The 25,705-nt window shown below is 40.1% G+C and overlaps 1 protein-coding gene across 1 annotated transcript in view; it reads left to right on the forward strand.

Moving 5' to 3' along the window:
- UGGT1 (UDP-glucose glycoprotein glucosyltransferase 1) overlaps nucleotides 1-25,705 on the forward strand; it is an 88,793-nt gene that overhangs the window by 32,538 nt on the left and 30,550 nt on the right. The window contains 14 exon segments of the mRNA XM_065410286.1: nucleotides 2,884-3,003; nucleotides 3,931-4,016; nucleotides 4,456-4,591; nucleotides 5,605-5,736; nucleotides 8,935-9,099; nucleotides 9,321-9,441; nucleotides 10,272-10,370; nucleotides 13,297-13,320; nucleotides 13,869-13,963; nucleotides 15,816-16,022; nucleotides 16,997-17,128; nucleotides 19,219-19,349; nucleotides 22,310-22,405; nucleotides 24,385-24,487. Of these exon segments, the coding sequence (XP_065266358.1) occupies nucleotides 2,884-3,003; nucleotides 3,931-4,016; nucleotides 4,456-4,591; nucleotides 5,605-5,736; nucleotides 8,935-9,099; nucleotides 9,321-9,441; nucleotides 10,272-10,370; nucleotides 13,297-13,320; nucleotides 13,869-13,963; nucleotides 15,816-16,022; nucleotides 16,997-17,128; nucleotides 19,219-19,349; nucleotides 22,310-22,405; nucleotides 24,385-24,487 (1,647 nt within the window).

Raw genomic sequence — 25,705 nt, forward strand, 5'->3', positions numbered from 1 at the left:
CTTATTTGAGCCTGGGGCTTTTAGTTGCACTTAAATAGACCTTTTTAGCATATCGTACAAGTGCAATGTGTCATATTTATATGAATAGCTAGAATGCAGAATAAGAGTCTGCACTGCAAAGAATTTACAATTTAATTGACAACACATGGCAAAATATACTAGATTGTAAACTCTTTGGGATACAGACTGTAGGTATGCAGCTCGTGTTACCTAATAATGGAGTGCAGATAGGTGAGAAAGCATAATTGGTAAGAAAGTTAATATGGGAAGGATTCATGTGTTCAAGAAACACATGTGTTCCTTGGGTTTAAAGGAAGAGAGAGTGTGGGCAGACAAGTGGTATACAGTTCTTTAACTTGTAGAGCCCAAAATGAAGGAAAACATGTAGTTGAGACGGGAAAATGAGATTAAGGGAGCAATGAGGAGAGGAAGGAGATTGAGGAGATTAGAGAGGAAGTAATAGCAGAGATTAGGTGGGAGTGAGGTTATGGAGGCCCTTGAATGAGAGGGGTGTGTGTGGAAAAAGGGTTTGAATAAGATACTGGGGATCGGGCAGGACGAGATGATGAAGTGGTGCAGGGTTAGCTTTAGACAGAGGCTTCATGATTGTGCCTTGTGAAAGAAATTATAACTACAAAATATAAGGTATCCAGTAGAGCATAGCAAGTGGGGGAAAATAAACCCAAATAATCCAGTGCAATACTTCCATGTCTGAAAAACAGCTCATGTAACTGAGAAGATAACCAGCTTCTGACCAGACTTGCCTACAGCAGCACAGTTGAAAGCAGAACTGTCTTTGACATCTTAGTTGGAGGATATAAATAGAGATTATACAATGCCCCTTTTTATGTGCAGTTCTCCAACTTTGTTGTTATTTCTATGGACAGTAAATTCAACTGAATAAAAATCTAATTAGTGAATCTGGACAAAAAAACAAGCAAACAAGCGCATGAGAAGATTGGAACAGTCAGACTTGTGCAAAATTGAAAAAGCAAAATAGAGATTGGATCCAGCATGGAACCACCTACTACTTTTAATTTAAAATAAATTGCTTTCTAACTAGATGGAGTAATTAGAGAATAAAATTAGGAACACTCTGTGTACTTGGCCTTCAGGAGAAAGGAGCAAAAGAAAATGTTATGATTTTTTTTTTTTTTTTTTTTTGGAAAAAATGTTTACATGTTACATTGCAAAGCAATATAGAAGAGAATCCTTTACTTTGGAAAAAGCATCTAGATTACCAGCAAGATACTGTAATACAGTTACGTTAAAGTATAAGGACAAAGTTGGAGTCCAAGACTTACCTCTTCAATCTAAAAGGTGAACTTCAGTATCTTTAAAGACAGTATTTCAGAAGCACGGGGCCTGGAGTGGTCACCCCGATTCGTCCTACCCAAGGGACAGCTCTCGCTCCAAGCAGCCATTCCTGATTTCCTCTCCTCTTATATTCTAGGATGTTTCCTGGAAGTCTTACGATTCCAGATGCCTCTTATCCCTACCCGTAACTCTTGCCTCCTAGCTCAGAACTTTGGGGTTTCCTGACCTGTACCTCAGGGCTGTCCCTGTATAAATATGTAATTTTAAATTTTTTTGCTGAATATGTGGATCGGCCTAAAGCAGGCTCTCTGCATTGTTTAAAAAAATACTCTTGGGCAGAAATGAGATGATGAAATAGTGAGCCTGGCTCTTCTTGCTGTTGACAACTGTCTGATGTTAATATTTTATTTCATTTCTGAGGGTTACCTCATGTTGTAAGAAATTTAGATGAGAATGTTTTTAGACAGCTTCCCTCTCCTTCAGGGTAGATAGTGTCATTGCTGGTTGGATTCCTTCTGATTTAACATGAATTTCAGTTTACTGCTGTAAAGATCTATAACCTTTTCAAGCCCCTGAATAAAATTAAGTGGTCTAAACTGCATTTAATTACTCTGTGATCTGTAACATCTCGAACATGTTCAGCAATAAAAGAGCAAACTTCTTGGAAACAAACAATGTTTGGAATTCCTTTGAGAGTACTGTGCTTAGCTTCTTCATGTTACTGGATTGTCTAAGAAAATATAAATTTGGTGGAGGGAGACTGGCCAGCTATAAACATGGTATCAGAGGCTGGCCAGCTAAGAAATGCTGTATAACTCTTAAGATGGTGCTCCTGTTACTGTACAGAGGCATAAGAAACAAGTGAAGGGAAATATTAGAGGCACTGGATATTTAGTAAGATTTTTGTTGCAGGAACTTAAATGGGAGACTAACCAAGCCACAAAAACTAGACAAAAAATAGATTGTGCATCACAGTGATGTGATGAGAAATGGATCGTCCAAAAACCCACCTCCCGAAAATCACAGGGTTGATACAGCCTCATTTTAATACCTGAGAAATGAGTTACACATCATCGTGTAGTAAAGACTTTCCGGCCTTTGCTTAGGTAGTCTTTAGAATCAGAAAGCATTAAAATACTAAATACGATTCATAGCTTTGTGCAGCACTATGGAGCAATATTAACTATAGATAACTTTCTTTTAAAAGATCAAAAACATCTAACACTTCTCTGCTGTTATTTTCCCTCAGGCTTGACTTTTATTGCTTTTTCTTTCACATTTGTGTTCATCCCATTGTCATGTCTTTGGGAGGGGGCCTTGCATCATTGTAGAGGAAAAAATGGAAGTGCTAAGAGGAGTGAAAATCTGAAATTGTGCATGGTAGAAGACATGGCATCAGAGGGGAAAACAGATTCATAATGTAACTTCTAACAGATCAAATTCAATTGGTGTTTTATTAAACTAGAATGCTTAAATGCAATGCTTGTTTTATATTATTTCAAACATCTCACTTTAACTAATTGCAGGTTATATTAGTTTAACAAGCAATTATTTATTTTTTCTTAGTGGATCAACAACCTTGAAGTTGACAGCAGGTACAATTCCTGGCCTTCCAGTGTGCAGGAACTGCTGCGCCCCACCTTTCCTGGAGTAATCAGACAAATCAGAAAAAACTTCCACAACTTTGTAAGTAATAACCTGAATAGAAATAAGATGCACATTTGTAATAGTGAGGGAAATTTAAGCACTGGAACTACTTTCATACAAGTGTGGTGAATTCTCAGTGGTGGTGAAATCACTTGAACATTTTAAACTGAGGCTGGGTGCTTTTCTAAGAGAGAAGCTCAAACTCAGCCAAAAATTATGGGTTAGATGCAAGAATCACTGGGTGAAATTCTAGTGCGTATATTATGCATGAGGTCAGACTAGATGATCATAATGATCCCTTCTGATCTGAAAATCTATTAATTAATGTAACAATGCTTTTCTATTGATGGGGTGAGTGTGAAGTTGTGTGAATGCCAGTTTCATAACCTGCTAATATTTGATGATGGCTAATGAAGTTTCTTGAACTTGTCATTGGAATATCACTTTGCCACATGTAAAAGGTTAAACTCATCTGGAACACCTTGCAGGATGACACTGGGCTGGCACTCAGGAAAATCATGTTCAGTTCCCCGCTCTACCATAAGCTTCCTTTGTGACCCTAGGGAAATCGCTTAAGGCTAGTCTACACTGGCAATGCTGAAGCGCTGCCGCGGCAGCACTTTAACGTGCCTTGTGTGGTCGTGGCGCAGCGCTCTAAAAAAACCCACCTCAACGAGGGGCATAGCTCCCAGTGTTGGGCACCGTTTACACTGGCACTTTACAGTGCTGCAACTTGCTGCACTCAGGGGGGTGTTTTTTCACATGCCTGAGCCAGAAAGTTGCAGCGCTGTTAATTGCCAGTGTAGACAAGCCCTTAGTCTGTTTGTGCCACAGTGGGTAAAATGTCGATAATAATACCTCTGCAGTGAAACATGGATAAACCTGTCCTCTTAACCATGAACCACTGTTTTGGCCTTTTAATGGAACAAACTCATGTAAAAACCTTTATTTTGTAATTGCCCAAAGGTTCTTATAGTGGATCCTTCCCATGAGAGTACAGCAGAATTGCTTAACGTGGCGGAGATGTTCTTCAGCAACCACATCCCATTGAGGTAATGCTACATTTTTATGGGAGGGCATTAGTTTAGCTTTTGTGGCTTTCATGATTATTACAAAGTGTTCATCATTAGCCACGTGGGATGTTGTATAAACTTTCAACAGTTAAAAGTGGCCCAGGAAAGCCAATCCCTCCAACATAACAAAAGAAAATGGAGAAAGCAAGATACAGTAGGAAAAAGGAGGGCAAAAACATGATTGACTCAAAGCCTCAAAGACATGAAGGGATTTGAGTGGGTGAACCCTAGGGAATGTTTTGTAGAGACCCTGAACCAGAGTTATTCAAGTCTGCTTATTAACATACCTAGCAAGAACCCTTATTTAAGATCTTTATAATCATTGGCTATTCTGCATTATTTGTTATGCTAATAAAATCTTCACTAAGATTTTATTTGCATAACAGGCTCATGTTCTTTGGGATTGTTTTCTTTACAGGATTGGTCTGGTCTTTGTGGTTAATGACTCAGAAGATGTTGATGGGCTACAAGATGCTGGGGTTGCCCTTCTTAGAGCATTTAATTATGTTGCGCAAGAAGTGGATAATAATTATGCCTTCCAGACTGTTATATCTGTAAGTGTTCATAAATGCATGTTTAATATCTGATGTATGAGAGAGACTGTCTGTGTTAATGGGATAATAGGTAATAAGAGAAATCTGTATTACTTCTGCAACTCTGAATCTCTAGTATCTGATGAAGTGCACTTCAAACACTTTTTCTCTTTTAAAATTTTGTTGGTAAAATTTTTGATGATGAAAACAAGGATCAAATAGAATTGACAGCACTGTGCAAGTTTTCTGTGTCACCTTACCTCCCATTCCCTAGTTCTGCCCACGCATCTCAGTCCTAACCTGCTATGTCACTTACTATTGTAGTTCTGGGCTTGTCTTTAGTAGAGACTGCCAATCCTGCCAGATAATTTTGTGATGGGTACTAGGATAAGAAAAGCAAACTCATTTTCATTTGCAGCTTACGGTGTGCAATCATGTTAACTTAAAATGGTTACAAGATGCACAATTTTTTAATTCAGTTAAATTGCTAGTGGTTTGAAAACTTTGCTTTTGTTCTTCCTCCGATTTGTTTTGATATACTAATGATTAGTTGCAAATCAAAGAAATAATATCTAGCATGTTAAAAAAAGTGAAACAAAGATGTTTCCTAATTTACAAGGGGAATGTCAGCCTCCTAGATCATGGTTGTAAGCAAAAATCCTGGGACTATTCTGCAGAAAAACATGCGGCCCTTTTGATTTGTTTAATTTGAGATTTGGTTTGCTGCACATCTTTCTGAAAACATTTGAATCACAAGAAATGTTTGCCATTCTGGCCAACATCGAGGTTAGAGAATACAGCAATAGTCTTCTCAGCATAAGAACTCTTATACTGAGGCATAGCAGGCTAATTTTCAAGACTAGCAATGTTTATCATTTGGCTTATATTTGTGTATAGTCTATTATCACACATAATAACTAAGTTGCCATAAATGTTCTATATTAGAAGTTGGAATGTAGCGGCTATGTTATGTTTGGGAAAGAGGGGGAAAAATCAGTCATGGCTATAAATCTGCATTTGCATCCCCTCCTCAGATATATAACAAAGTAAAAACTGGAGATCAGCTGCAGGTTGAACATGTGGTTAGCGTTCTCGAGAAGCAGTATCCTTATGTAGAAGTGAACAGCATTCTGGGGATTGATTCTGTTTATGATCAAAACAGGAAGGTAAGAATTTTGTGAAATAAAGTATTGTTATCCTGGTAGTTCACTGTTTAATATACCAATTACCGAATATTATTTCAGCCAGTATATTGACAGGGCAAATCCCACCCCTCCTTGTGCTGAGGCAGAGAGCCCTTCGGCAATCAAACTGGTGCTATTTCACTGTAGAGGGGCAAGATTTGAGGAGGAACCTGGCACGCTGAGGAACCCAGGTCTGGTGGGGCCTCCTCGCTGTGTGCAGTCACTGGAAATTGGGGTGAGAATGAGAGGCTCTGCTGATATGTAGATCCTTTAGGCTTTCTTCCTCTACCCAAACAGGGAACACTGGGACCATGGAGGCTGCTTCAACCCATATTCTGGAATGTGGGTAGCTTTCTTCCCCTATCCCATCCTATAACATGCTCTGATGGCTTACCCCAAGTAATTCATGCTGCATGCTGGGAAGATGGCCCTAAAACAAGTACATGGTATCAGCTAATCTCCATATTTGAGATGCCTCTTTTGGCAGGTTGGAATGGTGCTTTGAAAGTTCTGAGGCTTAAAGTGGAAGCATTGGGGGGGGGGGGGGGGGGAGATGGTAAAGGAAAGGAAGGCCCTACCAAGTTGCTGTCTGAAACTTGAGTGCAGAGATGATGCTAAATCAGGCTAGGGCATGAAACTGGGCTGCTCTTGTATCCCTTCTGGACTAGGTGCTCCTGACCCATTGAACCCCCCCGCCCCCCCAATAAGATACTTAATTACTGGACTTGGATGTTCAAACAAAGCCCTTTTATGTACAAAAGTGTTAGTCCCTGAAAGGTTGGTTGAGAGAGAGAGAAAATACTGAAGGGATCATTACAAGTGGTTTTACCTGATACTAGAGATTGTGGCCAAATCTTAAAAGTTGCGAGAGCTTCTGCTCAAAGGATATAATGTCCTAACTTTTAACCTTGATCAGCCTGTTATAAAGGGATGAAACACTAAGATGTTTTTTGTAAATATCTGCTCTATCTGGCAATGCTGAGGGTATTGCATAGAGAAGATCCTATTTTGGGGGAGTGACAGTGACAGCTCGTGACAGTTCTCAGAGTACCCAAGCCTGAGTGTCATCTTGTTACTCACTTTGCTCCAGTAAGAGGGACGCTTGCTTATGCCTAACTGGGTGTCAGCCCCCTAACACCACCAGCCTGTTAGCCACCCAAACAATCTCCTCTGGGCTATGCCCTTACTTTGCCTTGCAGGCTAACAGTAGGTGCATCCCAATCCCCAAGCCCTTTAGAACTATTCCCCTGAAGTGTCTAGCCTCTTATCCACTGGACATTCACAGTAATACTGGGTCTGCTGTCCTTAATGTAACAGTGTACACACCAGCTTGAATGATTCAGCCCAGCATTGAGATATATTTATAGTGAAAATCACATACGTTTATTATCAAAGGTTCAGGATACCAGAGAAAGGATAATGGAAACAAAAGGGTTACATATAAAATAAAATCATAACATGATTTCTAGAGACTAACTTTAACAGGTTAACCTTCTGTCTAAGGAAGATTATCTCACCCCAAATGTCCTTCACAACATTTCAGCCAGGGCAGGTTATGATCCTGCTTAAATGAATGTAATCACACTTCTGATTACTTCATAGGTGCAGGATAAAGGCATGTCTTCCTTGCTTTCACCTTATATCCCCCAAAGTTTGTCTGTAACCCAGTGTCAGGATAACCCCTTCTAGCTTATTGTCCACTGTGTTGCCCCCCTGTTGATTTCACATCTCTCCCTCCCCCCCCCCCCCATTGACTTGTATGTAAATTGGGCTTCTATTGTGTTGTCTTACAATGCTTAATTTACATGTTGACAGAGAGGTGAATATACCGCTCCCATATTTCTAGCAAAAAACCTGTTTGTCATCCCTGCCTTGATACAGACTTTAGGCACATATTTTCAGTGTATACGCATAGCTCCTTACATAGTATCTGTACATACATTTCACAATAATATTAATGCCCAGCATGACTCCGGCTTTCATTTAAGACCGCACGTGATATTCATTTGTGAACCAGAATGTACATATCAGGATCAGGATATTCTTGGAACCCCCTTGCCAGTTGGCATTGAGGGGTTCTAAGGTCACAGTACTGAATTAGTATCAGAGGGGTAGCCGTGTTAGTCTGAATCTGTAAAAAGCAACAGAGGGTCCTGTGGCACCTTTAAGACTAACAGAAGTATTGGGAGCATAAGCTTTCGTGGGTAAGAACCTCACTTCTTCAGATGCAAGTAATGGAAATCTCCAGAGGCAGGTATAAATCAGTATGGAGATAACGAGGTTAGTTCAATCAGGGAGGGTGAGGTGCTCTGCTAGCAGTTGAGGTCTGAACACCAAGGGAGGAGTTTCTCCTCCCTTGGTGTTCAGACCTCAACTGCTAGCAGAGCACCTCACCCTCCCTGATTGAACTAACCTCGTTATCTCCATACTGATTTATACCTGCCTCTGGAGATTTCCATTACTTGCATCTGAAGAAGTGAGGTTCTTACCCACGAAAGCTTATGCTCCCAATACTTCTGTTAGTCTTAAAGGTGCCACAGGACCCTCTGTTGCTTAGTACTGAATTAGTTTTTAGATTACTGAATATAATAAAAATTGACCATAAGATGGATACATGCAATGGAGAGACTTGTTGTCGTAACAATAAATACCCGCTAATGTGTTTTCATAGAATTGCGAAGAACAGTGTTTTAAAAAGGCTTTGCTTTATGTCATATGTGCCATCACTGTTGAACTGATTTATACTTGTTCTTCATAATGTGCGTTCTCTTCTTGTCATTAATTCTACATGAGATTTTGGCTCAAATGCAGCTATGTAACCATTTATATGTAGCTTTTAAAATTGTGCACCCACATGCACAATAAATCATAAATTCCTCATACTGGTTTAATGGAACCAGTGGTTGTCAAGTTGTTTTATTATTTCATAATATAAAGAAGTACTCTTAATTTTTTTTTGTTTTGAACTTCTGATTGCTAGACAATAGAGTCTTCTATATAAGAGGTATTATAAACTTATGTTTTCTGTATTGAATATCGTAGTAAAGCTTATGTTACCCTATTTGGGAGAATGTTCAGAATAGATTTCAGCGGAGTTAGAGTATGTTACAGTGAAGGCCATAATTCTTCTATGCAGTAATGAGATAATGTACTTACGTTTGTTCTTTCCTTTTATATCAGGAAGGCAGAGGGTACTATGAGCAGACAGGTGTGGGACCTCTACCTATTGTGCTGTTTAATGGAATGCCTTTTCAAAAAGAGCAGCTGGATCCTGATGACCTAGAAACCATAACAATGCAAAAAATCCTGGAAACCACCAGCCTCTTCCAGAGAGCTGTGTACTTGGTATGTGATGTTTCTAAACTGAGGATTTCAAGGGAAGACCTAGCTTTCTGAAAGCTGAAGTCAAGCAAGTGCCTTAAAAAAAAAAAAAAAAAAAAAATCTTATAAGCAAGATCACCAGCCACCTTAATTCACATGATTACTTTGTTTTCAAGCAATTTAATAAAAATGTGTTTGTAAAAACAGTAGCTTATGCAGCAGCTTTTCTTCCTTCTTTTCTTCAGGGTGAATTGTCCAGTGATCAAGATGTGGTTGAATATATCATGAACCAGCCTAATGTTGTTCCAAGAATCAACTCAAGGATCTTGATGTCTGACAGAGAGTACTTAGATCTAACTGCCACGAGTAAGGGACACTTTCAACTCAATAAACCCGATCTGTATAAATATTTATTTACAAGAATTGGAATTTCCTAGTGGAACGCACAGTGTCAAAATTTATTATCATCAATAGTCTAAGAGGAGAGATTCCAGCCCACTTGGTGCTAAGAGAGTCAGGCTGTGCCCAGTAACCGCATAAACATTTATATCTATGTCAGATTTTTCATAGTAATTACGCATTTTCTATTTTCTTCTTTCTACCTTTTTTAGGGGAATTTAGTGACTCATGAAACTGAGACATTAACAAAACTAGCAAAAGCCAAGACTAATACTATGTACTATGTGAGACGCATCAGTCAGTGCTGCTCTATCCCTAAACCCCACTTGAACAGAAATTGATGAAATACTTAGGATTTGCTGTAGTACAGATTTCAGTGAAACTTTGCAGGGTTAAAATATTAAGAAGTTATACTCCATGCAGAAAGACTATATGGAATAATAATAGAGTTACAGATGCACATGTGTGATCTTACTTGAATGGTTTGGAGAGTAGTAACGCAATGGATTTTAAATACATATTTCTTTACACAGAGATGCAGTTGAGTTGAATGGGACCTTGCACTAGTGATTTCAGTTGAACTTTGTATTGCGAGAATGATATGTTGGTTTTGGTATGCCTTGTATAACAGTAACATTCATTGATATATTAGCCATAAACAGCAGAAATCAAATGCAAAAACAGCGTCAAGATATGAGGGTAATGTGTGGCTTAAATATCAGTGAATGTTATTGATTTATTTCTTCTAATGGTATCGTCAGTTTCTGCTCCTATAATATTTTATCTTTTTCCTGCAGATAACTTTTTTGTGGATGATTATGCTAGATTTACTGTCTTGAATTCCAAAGATAAAACAGCTGCTGTAGCCAATAGTATGACCTACTTAACAAAGAAAGGTAATAATCATGATAAAATATAAACTGAAATCTACTTCTGTGTTTGTGTAGCTCCTAATACAACTAAGTCTTGATCCTGATTGGGACCTCTGGGGCAGTACAACGATGTAAATTTTAATAACACACTCTACTTAGTCAGAGCTTTACAAACAGACTGCAAGCACTTAAGGGCAGAAAAGCAATCTTATTTGAAGAGAGGATCTTTTCAGGGAAGGAAGAATAAGCAGAAAACTGGTGAGGAGGACATCAAAGGAAAGCCTTTTGTAAGAACTGGTCTGAAGGCAGGAAGAGGTTGAGGCTTGGCAGGAAATGGGAGACTGTCAGGCATCGGTAGCAGCACAGTAGGTGCAAAGCCAAGAGACTGTAAAAGATGAAGTGGGAGTAGTAAGGCAGAGAGCCAATTCAGAAAAGGTTAGGCACTGAGTTGGTGGATTCTATTAGAGTCCATTAGTTTCTCTAGGTTCCTGTATGGCCTTGCCACCGTAGTAACTGAGCTCTTTGGCAAAGAGAATCAGTCACTAACATCCTTCTCAGATATCTAGAACTACTTGTCCTCCTTTTTCCCTGGGTCTTCCTCTCCTGTCCCTCCGGAACCACCTGTAACCTTCTATGATTAAGGCTGCAAGTTTGTCACGGAAGTCACGGATTCAGTGACTTTCTGTGACTTCTGCAGCGGCTGGTGCGCCTGGTCTGGGGGCCACCTGAGCAGCTCAGGCAGCCCCTTGGCCAGTCACACCAGCTGCTGCTGAGGCAGTCTCGGGCCACCGCGCCTTCTCCCCCTGCAGCAGCAGGAGTTTGAATGTGGGAGGGGGGAAGAGGTTGGGGCACAGGATGGGGTGAGGGCCCTGGGTGGCGCTTACCTCGGGGGGGCTCCCCAGAAGTGGCGACAACCCCCTCCCTCAGCTCCTAGGTGGAGGCATGGCCAGGCAGCTCTGCATGCTGCCTCTGCCCCAAGTGCCGGCTCCACAGCTCCCATTGGCCGGGAACCATGGCCAATGGGAGCTACAGGGGTGGTGCCTGCAGGCAGAGGCAGTGTGCAGAGCTGTCTGGCCATGCCTTCACCCAGGAGCTGAGGGAGGTTGATGTCGCCCCTTCCGGGGAGACGTGGAGCCAGGTAGGGAGTCTGCCAGTCCCACCAACTCCCACTCCCCCCCCTCCATTAACCAATGGATCTCACTGCCATGTGATATTATTGAATCAAAGAGCCTAGATGAATATAGAAAAGGATTAGATATCCTTATGAAAAAACATAATCCGCAGTTACATTGCCTAAGATAAAAATGTACAAGGGATCAGAACCCTCTGCTTTGTGACCTAAGCTAAACAATAGTTGCCTGAGCTTCAGAAGTTTGCATAATTGTCCAATAATCAGAATGACCATTAATCTGGTCTGATCTTGCAATTCTTGCACTTTGTGCATGAACTGCATGGTCAAATATTGTATTACTTATATTACAGTTGTACTCAAAAGCCCTTATCAAGATTAGGACTTCATTGTGCTACATGATGTACAAACACACACAACCAGATATGGTCCCTGACATGAAAAGTTCATACTCAATCAGCCATGAATATGTTCCCATCTTGGCTATTTAAACTTCCTGACTCACCAGTACTTAATTTTTTTTTCTTTTTCTTTTTCCTTCCTATCTTTGGGACTATTCATGTTGTTCTTTAAGTGACTCTTCCGAGTTTCTCCTGACGTTGTCCCCAGGCATTGCCTCCTTTCTGTACTGCTGTAAATGTTTCCATTGCTCCCTGTCCTCTGCTTAGCCCTTTGTTCATGTGCAGCCAATTAGAGCTGTTCCTTATTTTTCTTTGTAGCACTTAAAATAGACAATACATCTCCAAACTCTCATTTGAAAGTACCTTTTCTATGGTAGTGTACAGTTTAGGTCAGCACAGAAGCAGACATTTCTGTGGAAAGTGGATGGCAGCATGAATATTTACTAACCAGCTGGAGGATCAGTTGCCCCTTCACAGCTAGAATTTCTTTAGATCTGTTTAGTTTCACCTAGTATCCACATTCCTGTTGTCTGCTGATCTCAGCACCTAACTGGACTCCTTCTGCTTATGGAGGCATGTTGTTTTTGAGCTGCCCCTGCTTAATTTACAGCTTTTGGCTTGCTGCCTCTGAAGTTATTCAGGGTACTGGATAGCTAGTATCTGATTACACCGAATAATGTGGCATGTTTCGTTTTTCTAAATAGTGGAAAAGCTTAGGTTTTGCTGACTCACCAGTTGGTATTCTTCCCTCTGCAGTGGTACTGAACTCGTGCTAAGGGTGTCTACACAGCAGCTACAAGGGTGATTCCCAGCTCAGGTAGACATGAAAGTGCTAGCTCTGCTTGAGTTAGCATGTTACAAACATCAGCATAGCAATGGGGGGGCATGGGTGGTGGCTCAGGCTAGCCACTTGAGTACAATCCCACCTGACCTCCTGGATGCATACTCAGGCGGGGTGAGACTGAGCTGCCTTCCATTTTCACACTGCTATTTTTAGCACTCTAACTTGAGCAGAGCTAGCAGGTGTATGTCAAACTGAGCTGGGAATTACCCTCACATCATCTGTGTAGACATACCCTAAGTGAGACATAAAAGCAATAGTTGGCCACATCTAGATCATAATATGCCACTTCTTGCAAAAATAGGAGTTTTGGCTCCAGTGCCTTCCTCAAATTCTGTTGTAGGGTCACTGTTGTATATAATATTTTGCACTCATTTAAACAAAAGAAAACCCAAGTCTTTATGTGTGTTGCTGGCAAACAATGCTTGCTCATTTACTCTCAATTTTAGCGGTTTAGTAACATGATCCCTGCGTATACTATGCTGTACAGCTAACTCCTTTTTACTTGTGGAGTTTGTTATAGAAATTAATAATGACATTTACCTTTTCTTCCACTCTTTCCTTTTTACTTGTGTCCAGGAATGTCCTCCAAGGAGATCTATGGTAACTCAAACTTTAGCACTTTCTCTTTCTTGGGTTATTACTTTAATATGTTTAGGTTCTTTGGGAACTTTCTGATATCTGTATAATGCTGGCCTAGAACCTGCAGGTAATCGAAAAACTGTCTGATGCATGTGTTTTATTTCTTTATAATCTCTCTTTGTACAAAACTGATTCTGTAAGCTACCACTTAAAGAAGGGTGAAAAAGCATGTTTGTACCCTAGTGAGAAATTATAGGTTACTTGCAGGTTCGTGGGTTCCTTTATAATTTTTAAATTTACCAAGTAGTCAAATAATAATTCAGTTTAGAAGCATAATGATGCATGTCCCTCCAATCTGTTAAGTAGAAAATCAATCCTAATCTAATAGTAACACCACTTTTCATGATACATATATCATGTATCACTGTTTAACATCATCTGCATCTTTCCTTATGGCCCTTTGCTTTTGTCAAACCCCTGCATGTGCGTGTTTCCCAGTATAATGCCAATGTGATAATATTCAGAAGCTGCCTTTTTTCCCCAAGTGTTGCATTTTTATTCTTCCACAGATGATTCTTTTGTTAGACCAGTTACTTTTTGGATTGTTGGAGATTTTGATAAACCTTCTGGGAGACAATTGTTATATGATGCTATCAAACATCAGGTAGGTGGTAGCACTTCAATTTAAAAGGAGAGGCAGTGTGCTTCAGTGGCTAGAGCACTGGACTGGGACTCACTTCCCCTCTCTGTTCCAGCATTTCCCTTCCACCCTCTGTCTTTTCTATCTATATTGTGAGCTTTTTGGTGGTAGAGACACTCTCTTACCATATGTTTTGTATGGGGCCTAGCACAATGGGGCACCCAATCTCAGTTGAGGCCTGTAGGCACTTACCCTAATACAAATAATAATGGACACAGTTCAGGCTGACAGACCTAATATTAGAATGACACTGCTGTGTTTTGACTTGGGCATACATGTGAGCATTGTACCATAACCTCTGCTTTGTCTCTCTCATCTGCACTGATTGTAACATAGGAATTTTTCTCGTCCAGTGTTTTGGACAAAATAATTCTGATGTATTTCAATGCAGTACCTGCTCACAAAATTAATTACACATTCAAATAAACATCAGTATTGTGTAATTACTTTCTTTTTTTCTCTTTTCTTTGTCCCTTTCAATCTCTGGGACATTAACTTGTACCCTGCACAAAAAACACTCTCTTGAGAAATACGAACTCTGCTCAGAGTGCTACTTTAATGTCTCTCTCCAATTCCCTCCTCAGGCAAAAGCCTGAGTAAACAGCTGAGCCTTACACCTTGCCCTGCAAGTCACTGAATTTTCTTTTTAGAGAGTGAGAAAAAAAAATAAGTTCCTGCATTGTGACAATTGAGCACTTTAACATAAATATTAAGAAACTTACAATTTTATCTAACTCAGACACATTGCCAGTTCTCAGTAAGGGTTCTAGTTACGACTACATAGTAATTCAATACAAACCAGGAATCGGAGGGGAGGTTTGTTATAGTTGTGGTGGGAATCGTGCTTTTGAATTGCTTGACTACTGTTCACTTACTCTCTCAATACCGTTTCTGTATTAACTTAGATTTTGTATTTAATATTACATAGTTGTGAGTCACTTAATTAAAACAGCATGGCCAATTTTCTTTCATTAGCAATTTTAAATTTTCTGGCTTCTAAATAAGTTGCAAGTGTCTGGCAAGTACCTTGAATTTCTGCAGCCATGCCACCTAAAGCTGGGATTTTGTCAGATCTTGTCATGCTCAAGCCGGATAATTACTCTCTAAAAGAAAACAGATACTGTGGGAAATGATGATGTTGAATAGGGGGTGCTGTTCCCTCTCAGTATTTGAACCAGTGCCACACAAGGGTGTCAGGTGTGCAGGGGCAGTGCTACCTGATATGCCAGCTTTAAGGTCTTGACCCCTTGGGCTCATTAATACCCTGTAGTGCTTGTTGTAAAAGTAGAGTGTTAACTCCTGTTTATCCTGGGTAAATTTCAGCTTTAGTAATTACATTCTACCTACCTAAATTATCCTTTAAGAGTGGAAAATATATTTTTCATGTTTTTGTCCAAAATAGTCATGTAGTATTGCCAGGTTTTATTCCTGCAGTGGCTACACTTCAGTATAAAGCAAGGCAATAGTACAAAGCAGACACACAATATATATGGCAATTGGTTTGCACAGTGCTTTGGGGTCTATTTAGTATTTGGATTGTAAGCTCTTTGTGGCAGGAACCTTGGCTTCATACTTGTCTCTAATATTCTAAGCATGCTGGTGCTGTGCAAATAATAAATAAGTTAGTTTAAAGTCATTCATTATCATTAGTCCTGTTAGCCTTGAGCTGCTGACTACCTGATTTGGAATCAATATTTCCCATTAGGCTATACAGAGCAGTTTCCTTTTGCTTTTTATTATAATGGATTTATCCCACTTATCTAAAAACAGACTAGAATTCTAAATGCGTTCTAACTAGCACTTTATTAAAACACAGAAATCCAGTAATCATGTCCGAATTAGCATGATTAATAACCCTAGTGAAGATCCAACTAACGAGAACACAGTCATCACCAGGGCCATATGGGCAGCTTTACAGACACAAACGTCAAACAATGCCAAGAACTTCATCACTAAAATGGCTAAAGAAGAGACAGCAAAGGCACTGGAGGCAGGAGCTGACATCACAGAATTCGCAGTTGGTGTAAGTACTTGTGATGGCTTTTACCGGTGGTGGGATGCTTTGCTCGCTCTTCTGATGAATTTCTTAGGGTAAATGCAGGTTGTAACTGTTGATGCAATATGTTCACACAAAAATTCTAATTCTTGTCCTTAATGGATTAATTTCACCAAACTCAGCATGGTTTCACAATTGAGAGAGAGGATTATTTACTTTATTTTTATGGCTTTGAAACCCAGTGGGGTCTTGATTTTTAAAAAATACCTTTTTCCATGCAAGTCTAGTAAAACATTGTTTAGATTTTCTTTTTTAAAAATTGTGTTCCAAAAATGCTTTCGATCATTACATACAAGACAGAAAACAATAGTTAAAATTAAACCCTCCTATTATAAGTCAAAAAGGACTGAGGAATGACAGGCCCACTGTTTTTGAATTTAATTACTTTGCGCATTTGTTAATTGTGCATATTCAGCTTCCATTTTCTGTGCATATGAATTCTTCAAACAACAAATGGGGAGAGAAAATATTAGAAGAATAAGATTCTTAGAACTGGAAAAATTAGCAATGGGGCTTCCAGGCAGGGAGTACCTGAAACTATTGCTGAGTCACTTTTCGAAATTAGCTATGTTTCAGTTTGATGGTGTCACTTTAATAAGTACAGGAAAAGGAGAAAATGTTTTCAAATTAAACTTGAAAAAGTGATACCAAGTCATTAAGAATAAAGAAATTCATTATGACTATTCCAAGTAGCAGGAATGGCAGACAACAAGGTTTTCACATCAAAAGTTGTGAGATTGATTGTTTGAAAAGGACAGAAAGAGGCCAGGGATCAAACAGCGAACAGGAGAAAGGGAATAAAGAGAAAAAGGGTTTGTGGGCTAGGTGTAGCAAACTATGAAGAGGTTTGTAGAGGTAGTGTCCATCTATCACAGGGCATTTATGCAGAGTCTCTATTATGGTTCTCATTTGAATGAGAATGTTTTCTTTTTTTCTTTCAGGGTATGGATGTCAATACTTTTAAAGAGGCCTTTGAATCCCCCAAAGTGGATTTTATACTGTCTCATGCCATGTACTGCAGGGATGTTCTTAAGTTGCAGAAAGGACAGAGGGCAGTGATCAGCAATGGAAGGGTGAGGTCACTTCCCAAAGGGGGAGACAGACATATTCAATATGTAGCAAATAAGGAAGACCTGAGTGACAATGGGAATCTAAGAATGAGATGCAGAACCTTTCTTCTTTAGGTCACCGGTTCAAATCCAGCCCAGGTTGACTGTGGCCAAAGGTTGTTACCATCTGATGGCTCTTTGTTGTGTGTGAAATTAGGGGCTACTCTCAATACAGTTTCAACTGGACAAATGTCCAAGTAACAAAAATGTGAGTTGTGATTAGCACAACTTGAAGCACAAGGGCCTCTTACCCCAGAGATGCTAATTCCAATTCAAGGCTGAGGCAGATTCATTGGGCAGTGAGACAAAGTTGTGTTGCTACTGTCAGTGCCCAGAGCTCCACATCCAGCACCTTCCACTATTCAACTTTTTAAATAAATCATTTCACTGTAAAATTCCACTCCAAACAATGAAACCCTTTTGTCCACAGCAATTAACTTTATTTTTTCTCCTGACTTCAAACAACTATATCAACAAACCAAAACAGGTGCCACTGAGCATTGGTTTTTTTTCAGTGCTAACTACAGTAACTCCTCACTTAATGTTGTCTCGTTGTTACGTTGCTGATCTATTAGGGAACAGGCTCGTTTAAAGTTGCGCAATGCTCCCTTCTAATGTCATTTGGCAGCTGCCTGCTTTGTCCACTGTTTGCAGGATTATCTGGAAAAGCAGCCCCTCCTCGAGGGGATTAGAACAAGGAGGGGCCAGCAGCGCCCCTGAATTCCCTGTAAGGTATGTGGCTCGGCAGCTGCCCAGCAGCAGTTCAGCTGTCCCTCCCCCCACTGCTGTGCTGCTCCTGATCTGCCCTCTGCCTTGGAGCTGCTCCCGGGAGCTTCCTGCTTGCTGGGGGAGGGAAGGAGAGGGTTGCTGATATCAGGATGTCCCCCTGCTCCTGCCCCCCACTCTGTACCCTCCCCCCTCCACAAAGTGGAGGAGGGGGACAGGGCTCAGGGACAGAATGGCGGGAGCTTGCTGGAAGCTGGTGCTTCCTGTCTGATCTGCTTAAAAGGGCAACATACTTGAAGCGCAGTCAGCGTACTTAAAGGGGCAATGCAAGTCTCTCTCTATCACTTATGCACGCACCCCCCAGCACTTTGGAAAGTCAGCACCTGTGCAGCCATGCATGTGCTGTCAGGAGGTGGGAGTGGTGCGCTCCAGCTGGATAGCGTGGGCTCATCATCATGTTCAGTTTTTGCAGGGAAGTGTTTGCAGCTACTGACCTGCATCTATTGTGTTTCCTCCCTCCTGCCTCAGTCCATGCTGCCTTGTAGAGTGTGAGGCTACATTAACAACAGCGTATTAACCCTTGAGGGCTCAGCCGAGTGCTAGTTCATCATTTAGCAGCATGGCATTCCCTGGGAAATATCCCACCCTCTTACTCTACCACCTCAGCCAAGCTTCACAATCATTCATTGCTGTGTACAATATTAAACTGTTTGTTTAAAATTGTTTAAAACTTATACTGTATATGTATATAATGTCTTTTGTCTGGTGAAAAAAATTTCCATGGAACCTAACTCCCCCTATTTACATTAATTCTTATGGGGAAATTGGATTCGCTTAACATCGTTTCGCATAAAGTCGCATTTTTCAGGAACATAACTACAACGTTAAGTGAGGAGTTACCGTACATTCCCTGTCATGTAGTTATACATTGTAAGTGTTTTATTCCTGTCATTGAGAATTCACTGGCAACTCTAATATATCTGACGTTTGAGAAATATGATTTGATATTTGCTGAGCAGCGGGATTCTGGTCTGGAATTCCATTGCACCCTCAAGAGTTTGATCTACATAATACGATGCATCTCAGTCTCCAAGTACTCAGTGGATGCTGAGAAAGTATATATTTTACATAGTGACAGGTCTGATCCTCCACATTGCTGAGCACCCTTTGAGAGGTGATTAGTACCTTCAACTCCCATTGATATTAATATGACTCAAGGGCACTTGGCACCTGCAGGATTGGGCCCAAAGTATGTATCTTTAAAATGTCTTTGACGTTTGTTTCAGTACAGCACTTACCTAATAAGTCTGACTCCATTTTCTTTGTAGATTATTGGCCCATTAGAAGACAATGAGCTGTTCAATCAGGATGATTTCCACCTCCTCGAGAATATTATACTAAAGACATCAGGACAGAAAATCAAATCCCATATTCAGCAGTTGGGAGTAGAGGAAGATCTGTAAGTAAATATGAACAGGAACTAAGTGGACTGGTTGAAAGCAGGGCTTAAGTCAGTAACATGGCCTTCTGCAATGGGAAGAGGGGAGAGGAAGCAGACTGTTGTCTCAGTTTGTATAAAGTGCACACTATACTATAAACAAACAGTCATGTATTCATCTTGCCAATAATAAAATATTTAGAGGGGATAAGGGGAAAAAGACATTTTAAGTTGCTGTATTGAGTTGAATCAGCTTTGATGGCCTTCTGCAGCCCACACACTCTCCTTCAGAAATAAATTATTGAAGTGACTGGAAAACCAAGAAACATGTTGTCTGTATCAGTGGTTTTCAACTTGTGGTCCGGGGAACGCTGGGGGTCTGCAGACTATGTCTAAGATTTTCAAAGAGGGACGCACCTTCATTTAAATTTTTTTAAGGGTCTGCATATGAAAAAGGTTGAAAACCACTGGTCTATATCATTAAAATAATCCTCTGTACAGCAAGCTTAATGGCATGGATGCAGAACATTAAAAAATAAAATAAATAAAAAAATTAATGGAGATATCCCATCTCCTAGAACTGGAAGGGACCTTGAAAGGTCATTGAGTCCAGCCCCCTGCCTTCACTAGCAGGACCAAGTACTGATTTTGCCCCAGATCCCTAAGTGGCCCCCTCAAGGATTGAACTCACAACCCTGGGTTTAGCAGGCCAATGCTCAAACCACTGAGCTATCCCTCCCCCCTAACATTGTTCTGTTAGTCATGGGGTTCAGGTTGTGGTCTCTTGGCTAGGGGAAAGGGGCTAGTATAGCAACAGTCATGCAAAATGGGAAGAAATATGAAGAGGAATAAGGGTGGCACCCCAAAAAAGAAAAGACAGAGGTGCTCTCTGCACTCACTCTTCTTTCAAGCCAGGTACAGTTAAAACCCTGCTTTAGCTCACCCTGACTACAGAACACCTCCATGTACTAAGAGAAAAATAACATTTTAAATGGGGGGAAAAATATGGTTGCTACTCCCTACTGTGGCCTATGTTTAGAATGAAATCTCTTACATTTCTACACACAAATCAACATAATGCTAAGGGCTTGGCAACCCCTTTTTTTTTTTTGGCCATATAAGATTAGATTTGAAAGTGTTTTAACCCACCTGCTCCTGGGTGCTTGGGTTTTACAGTATATGCAGATGTTGGATCACTACAATATTTACTTACAAACAGAGAAGGAGGAAGAAAATGAGAAAGAGAACATGCTATCAGGATGCCGCAAAGAATACGTTTTGTGGACATATTGGGGTTTAGCTTATGTTTGCTGATTAGCCTTTAATATTTATTTGAGTATTATAGATCCAAAATACATTTCTGTATCAATAACAGTGACCTATATAAGCACATAAGCTTCTTTTAAAACTTCATTCTTAATTTATCAGCATTTCATTTCATGGGACACAGGAGGAAAAAATGAATGGAGGAGGCAAAAAAGGGGTGGAGAGACACACAGATCCTTATTATGGGTTCCACAAAATGTATTTTAAAAATCTAGTCATGTTCAAGTTCTAAGGAACATATAAAAGTTTCCAAAAGACACTGATTCCTGTACACTGCCATCTATTTACAGTTTGAGTTTGTAGGATCTCTTGAGTATCCCGTTCATTTAGCTTATACAGCCTGCAAAACTCACCCTCGCTTTCCTGTGACCTCCTGCTACCTTTTAAAAGCCAGCAGTGTGCATTTTTTAACATAGTCAAACAGATTTTTAAGTGTAAAGACATTCACTATTGTGCTGAGACCTTGCACACCACAATTCTATCAGAGTGAGTATTAACAGTGCCATAGATCCCTTTATACCCATAGCCAGTAGAAGGAAAGGGAGAATGCTTAAGGCCTGCTCCAGGAAAGGGGCTGGAGGGAAGGGAAGGGACGGGAAGGAGGATATGGTTTGAACTTGTGCTGAATTTTGGGCACAGCTGAGCCAAGGTTCTAGCAGATGCAGGCCCAGCTTTGGACTGAGCTCTGGATTAGAAAACATGCCAGAATTTAGCAGATTTCATCAGGTATATAGTTTTGTTATGAAAGGCTTGCACAATTGTCGCTATAAACCCATGACACTAGGAGTTAATTATGGGGAAAGCTGACAGATCCTTAACTACGGCATCACTAGCTAGCACTGCTATACCATGCAACCCAATTTTTATTGTTTAGTGTTTCATTCTTCAGATTTATTATGCTGTCACAGAATTGGAGCTTACAAAAGGTGTTTTTCTTTAATCTGGAAAATGTAAATGATACTTAAAATACTAGATTAAATATTCAGGGAATAATAAGAGGGAAGTAATTGTCAACAGTGAATTTCTTTGGCACCATGTTGCATTCAAATTTGCTCGATGCATGGAATTGCTTTCCAGTGCTCTAAAGAGAATTGTAGTTTTTAAAAAAAACTTCTGGAGCTGCCCAGGAAGAGTGCTCTGCAAAGTTAAGAGAGCTGGGTTCAATTAATCTCTTACTGGTCTGGCAGAGGCAGGAAGAGTTCTGGAGGCAGCATATTCAGTCACTACAAATGCAATCTGCTTTGCATTGCTCAACAATTAACCCCTCTTGTATATAATGGAGTGATTTTTTCCAGAGAGAGTCCACTGGTGATCATGCCTTATGAGTGCTTAGATCTTCAGATAAATCTTCAGAGTTACCTCAGAGAAATCGTGGGATCTTTGGGTGACGGGAGAAAGGAGGATAATAGCTCCTATACTCTGGGTTAGATTTTAATTTCAGAAGTTTGCACCATCTATTTTCACACTGTTGTCTCAAAAATTGCACTACTGCACATATACGTTAACAATGAAGGGGTTGTTTTTGAGAGGAGTAAAACATATAGTTCATGCATCTGAGATTAGAACCTGGGCCTCTTATTTTGTATATAATCTTCAGTAATACTGGGGGAAATACATAAATATTTCAGAGTACTTGAAAACCTTCTCTCTTCCAGTGCAAGTGACTTGGTAATGAAGGTGGATGCTCTTCTGTCTGCTCAGCCAAAAGGAGAGGCAAGGATTGAATATCAATTTTTTGAAGACCGATACAGGTATCGGGCTAATGTTAAATTCAGAGTACATTTGTTGACCTATGTATTTCTTCTTCCTTGTCTTTGATGTATATTAGCTCTATATCTCGTTAAACTTTGAATCGACATTATCATCATCATGGCAAATCCCACGTAGCCTCCTTGCACATTTATTTTTCTGTTGCTATATAGGTGTAGCAATAGAATAGTCTCAGGGCACAGTAATGTTTCAGAGAAGTTTTGTGTTTCACAAAACATAATAAAATAAAACATTTAATGAAATTGTTTGAGTGCAAGAGCAAATGGCTAGTGCGCTTATCTACTGAGTCACTATTGTAATAATTGGGCTTACAAATTTGTCCTAACTGTAAGCTCAGTTATACAAAGTGAATAAAAGTTCATAAAATGTCACAATCTGTAGCAATAAATGTTGAAGAGAAAAGGTGCAAGAGGGAGACAGACTGAATTAGTACAAACAAAAAGGCTTATGGATATAACTCAAGGACTGTGTTAAGATCATGCTTCGTAAACAAGAAAAGAGTGGAGCCAGAAATCAATAGACGTAAATTGCTATGTCAGAAACTAGACCTAATTGGTAGAAAAATAATGAGTCTTTGGGCCATTCTGCTCATCACTCCCTTTTGGGGCCCTTAAAAGAAAAGATTAAAAAAAAAAAAAGAGCAGAAGCTTCTCTGACAACTGCTGGCTGGGAGATGGGTGGACTGGGAGGAGCAAGCATTACCATCATGGCTGCCACCCCTATTGTGTCCTGGGATCTACCATAACACCATTGGGCCTTTGTCATCCTGATCCGGAGAGATGTCCTGACCAGACCAGGCCAAAGAAAGGTACCCAGATGACATTGTCACCTCCACCAGCTCTGAGACGTTGGTTTCTGCTTTCTCCCCTTCACCCCCCCCACCCCTCAAAAAAAAAAAAAAAACCCACCCCTGTGTCCTTTTCTTCCTCACAAGGTAGTATATTTTATAACACTGCCGTAAACCTGTGTGGCCAAAGAGGCAGTTTAAAGCAATGCCCTAAACAGCCCATGCAGGTACGAGTTTGCCCAGTCTCAGAGTGGCTAATAAGACCATGTGCTTTTCCAGCAGTACAGTTGCAAGTGAAAGTCAACACCAGCGATAGTCTGCATTTTCTGTCTTTCCATCTCCTGTATGTTTGTTTTGTCATCTAGGAAAAGGGATCAGACTTCTTCATAGATTCTAAGGCCAGAAAGGACCATTGTGATAATCTAATCTGACCTTCTGTGTAACACAGGCCAGAGAGCTTCCCCAAAATTATTCTTAGAGCAGATCTTTTTAGAAAAACATCCAGTCTTTATTTGCAAATTGTCAGTATGGAGAATCCACCACAACCCTTGGTAGATTGTTCCAGGACTTCAATAGCAACAGCAAAAACAACAGCTCCACCCTATTTTAGCTAACTTTTTCTCTTTTCCCCCAAAAGGGACACTTACTACCATCTTTAGTATCATCTAAGAAATGGTCAAACAAAGGCTTTTCCTTCTGAAGACTCTACAACTAGAGGGAAAGGGAAGAAGGGATATTGTTAAGACAAAAGGCTCACTTAAAAGCATTTGAAATGTAGACTATTAACTGTTTTTTCCTTCTCTTCTGTATCTTTAATAAAAGGTTAAAAAACTTTTAACGGTGTATTTGCCATGGGACTAATCAGGGTCAGGTCTCTATACCAAACCCCAAACCTTATTTAAAATTTGTTTAATGTTGGACCACGACAGTCATGTTAACACCTTTGATTCTTTGGGCCAATTTATTCCATCAAAATTACCACCCAACCTACAGATTCTTAGGCTCTTTGGCCCCAGTTCAGGAATGTACTTAAGTATGTGCATAACTATAAATTAGTCTCTGAGGTGCCACAAGGACTCCTCGTTTTTGCTGATACAGACTAACACGGCTAAATCTGTTAATTTAAAATGGCTTTTTTAATTCTTGATTTTGTCCTCTTTTCTTTTTGTTTAGTGCAGTTAAACTGAGACCAAAGGAGGGAGAGACCTACTTTGATGTGGTGGCTATTGTTGATCCAGCTACCAGAGATGCTCAAAGACTTGCTCCATTACTTATGGTATATATAAAGCATTGTAATGCATTAATCAGCAGTTAAAAGACAGTAAAATAGTTTAAAACTTTTATAATATAGTTTGTTCTGTAGTTATGGATTGTTTCTCTTTCCTCTTAAATGGATGGTGGATAGGAATCGTGTAATGGCCTGGTTGAAGCCTACAGTACAGTAAAAAAGCATTAGAGAAATTTACGGGTATCATGAGAGAGACAAGATTAGGTTGCTGATATGAGAAAAGCTTCAATTATGTGATGTGCAGAGCATTTGTTAGTCTTGTTGGAATGTAACGTTTGATACTCCTTGACATCTCTTGTTAGTAAAATTATTACTTATTTGAAATCCCATCTTGCGTTTGAAAAAATAGAATAAATAGAGTTGAAAATCATGGTAGTGGGATTATTAATTAAACTGGAGAGAGAGGCTGGGAGAGTGGGGGTAGGGTGACCAGACAGCAAATGTGAAAAATCGGGACGGGGGTGGGGGGTAATAGGAGCCTATATAAGAAAAAGACCCAAAAATCAGGACTGTCCCTATAAAATCGGGACATCTGGTCGCCCTAGTGGGGGGCTTTGTTTATTTGAGTTATGATCAATTTCTCAGAAGGGCTCTGGGCTTTACAAAATTAAAGTGCTTTGAATTCAAGGATTGGAAGGCTCTCTAGAAATACAAAGCATAGAATTGTTAAAATAAAATACTTCACGGGGTAATAATTAGATCACTAGGATATTTCTTTAATGTTTTAAAACCAGTCTTCACATGAAAGCCTAACATCGAAAACTTAGGGCATGTCCATATTACAGAGCCTATGCTGGCATAGCCCCCTAGTGGCGATGTAGCATAGGAGTTTTGCTAGCATAGTAAACCACTTGCCCAAACAACATTAGCTAAACTGATAAAGACCCTCTTCTATCATCACAGTTTCGTCTACACTGAGGTATTTGTCAGTATAGCTATGTCAGCTAGAGGGTGTGACTCACACCTAGGCAACATAACAGTATTTGGTCCTGCCATGAGGGCAGGGGACTGGACTCAATGTCCTGTTGAGGTCCCTTCCAGCCCTAGAATCTATGAATAACAATGCTGGCATAACTCTGTAGTGTAGACCAGGCCGTAGGCCAGGGGTCGGCAACCTTTGAGAAGTGGTGTGCTAAGTCTTCATTTATTTACTGTAATTTAAGGTTTTGCGTGCCAGTAATACATTTTACATTTACAGGGGCCGGC

The sequence above is a fragment of the Emys orbicularis genome, chromosome 9 (genome assembly GCF_028017835.1).
Source record: "Emys orbicularis isolate rEmyOrb1 chromosome 9, rEmyOrb1.hap1, whole genome shotgun sequence".
Lineage (NCBI taxonomy): Eukaryota > Metazoa > Chordata > Testudines > Emydidae > Emys > Emys orbicularis.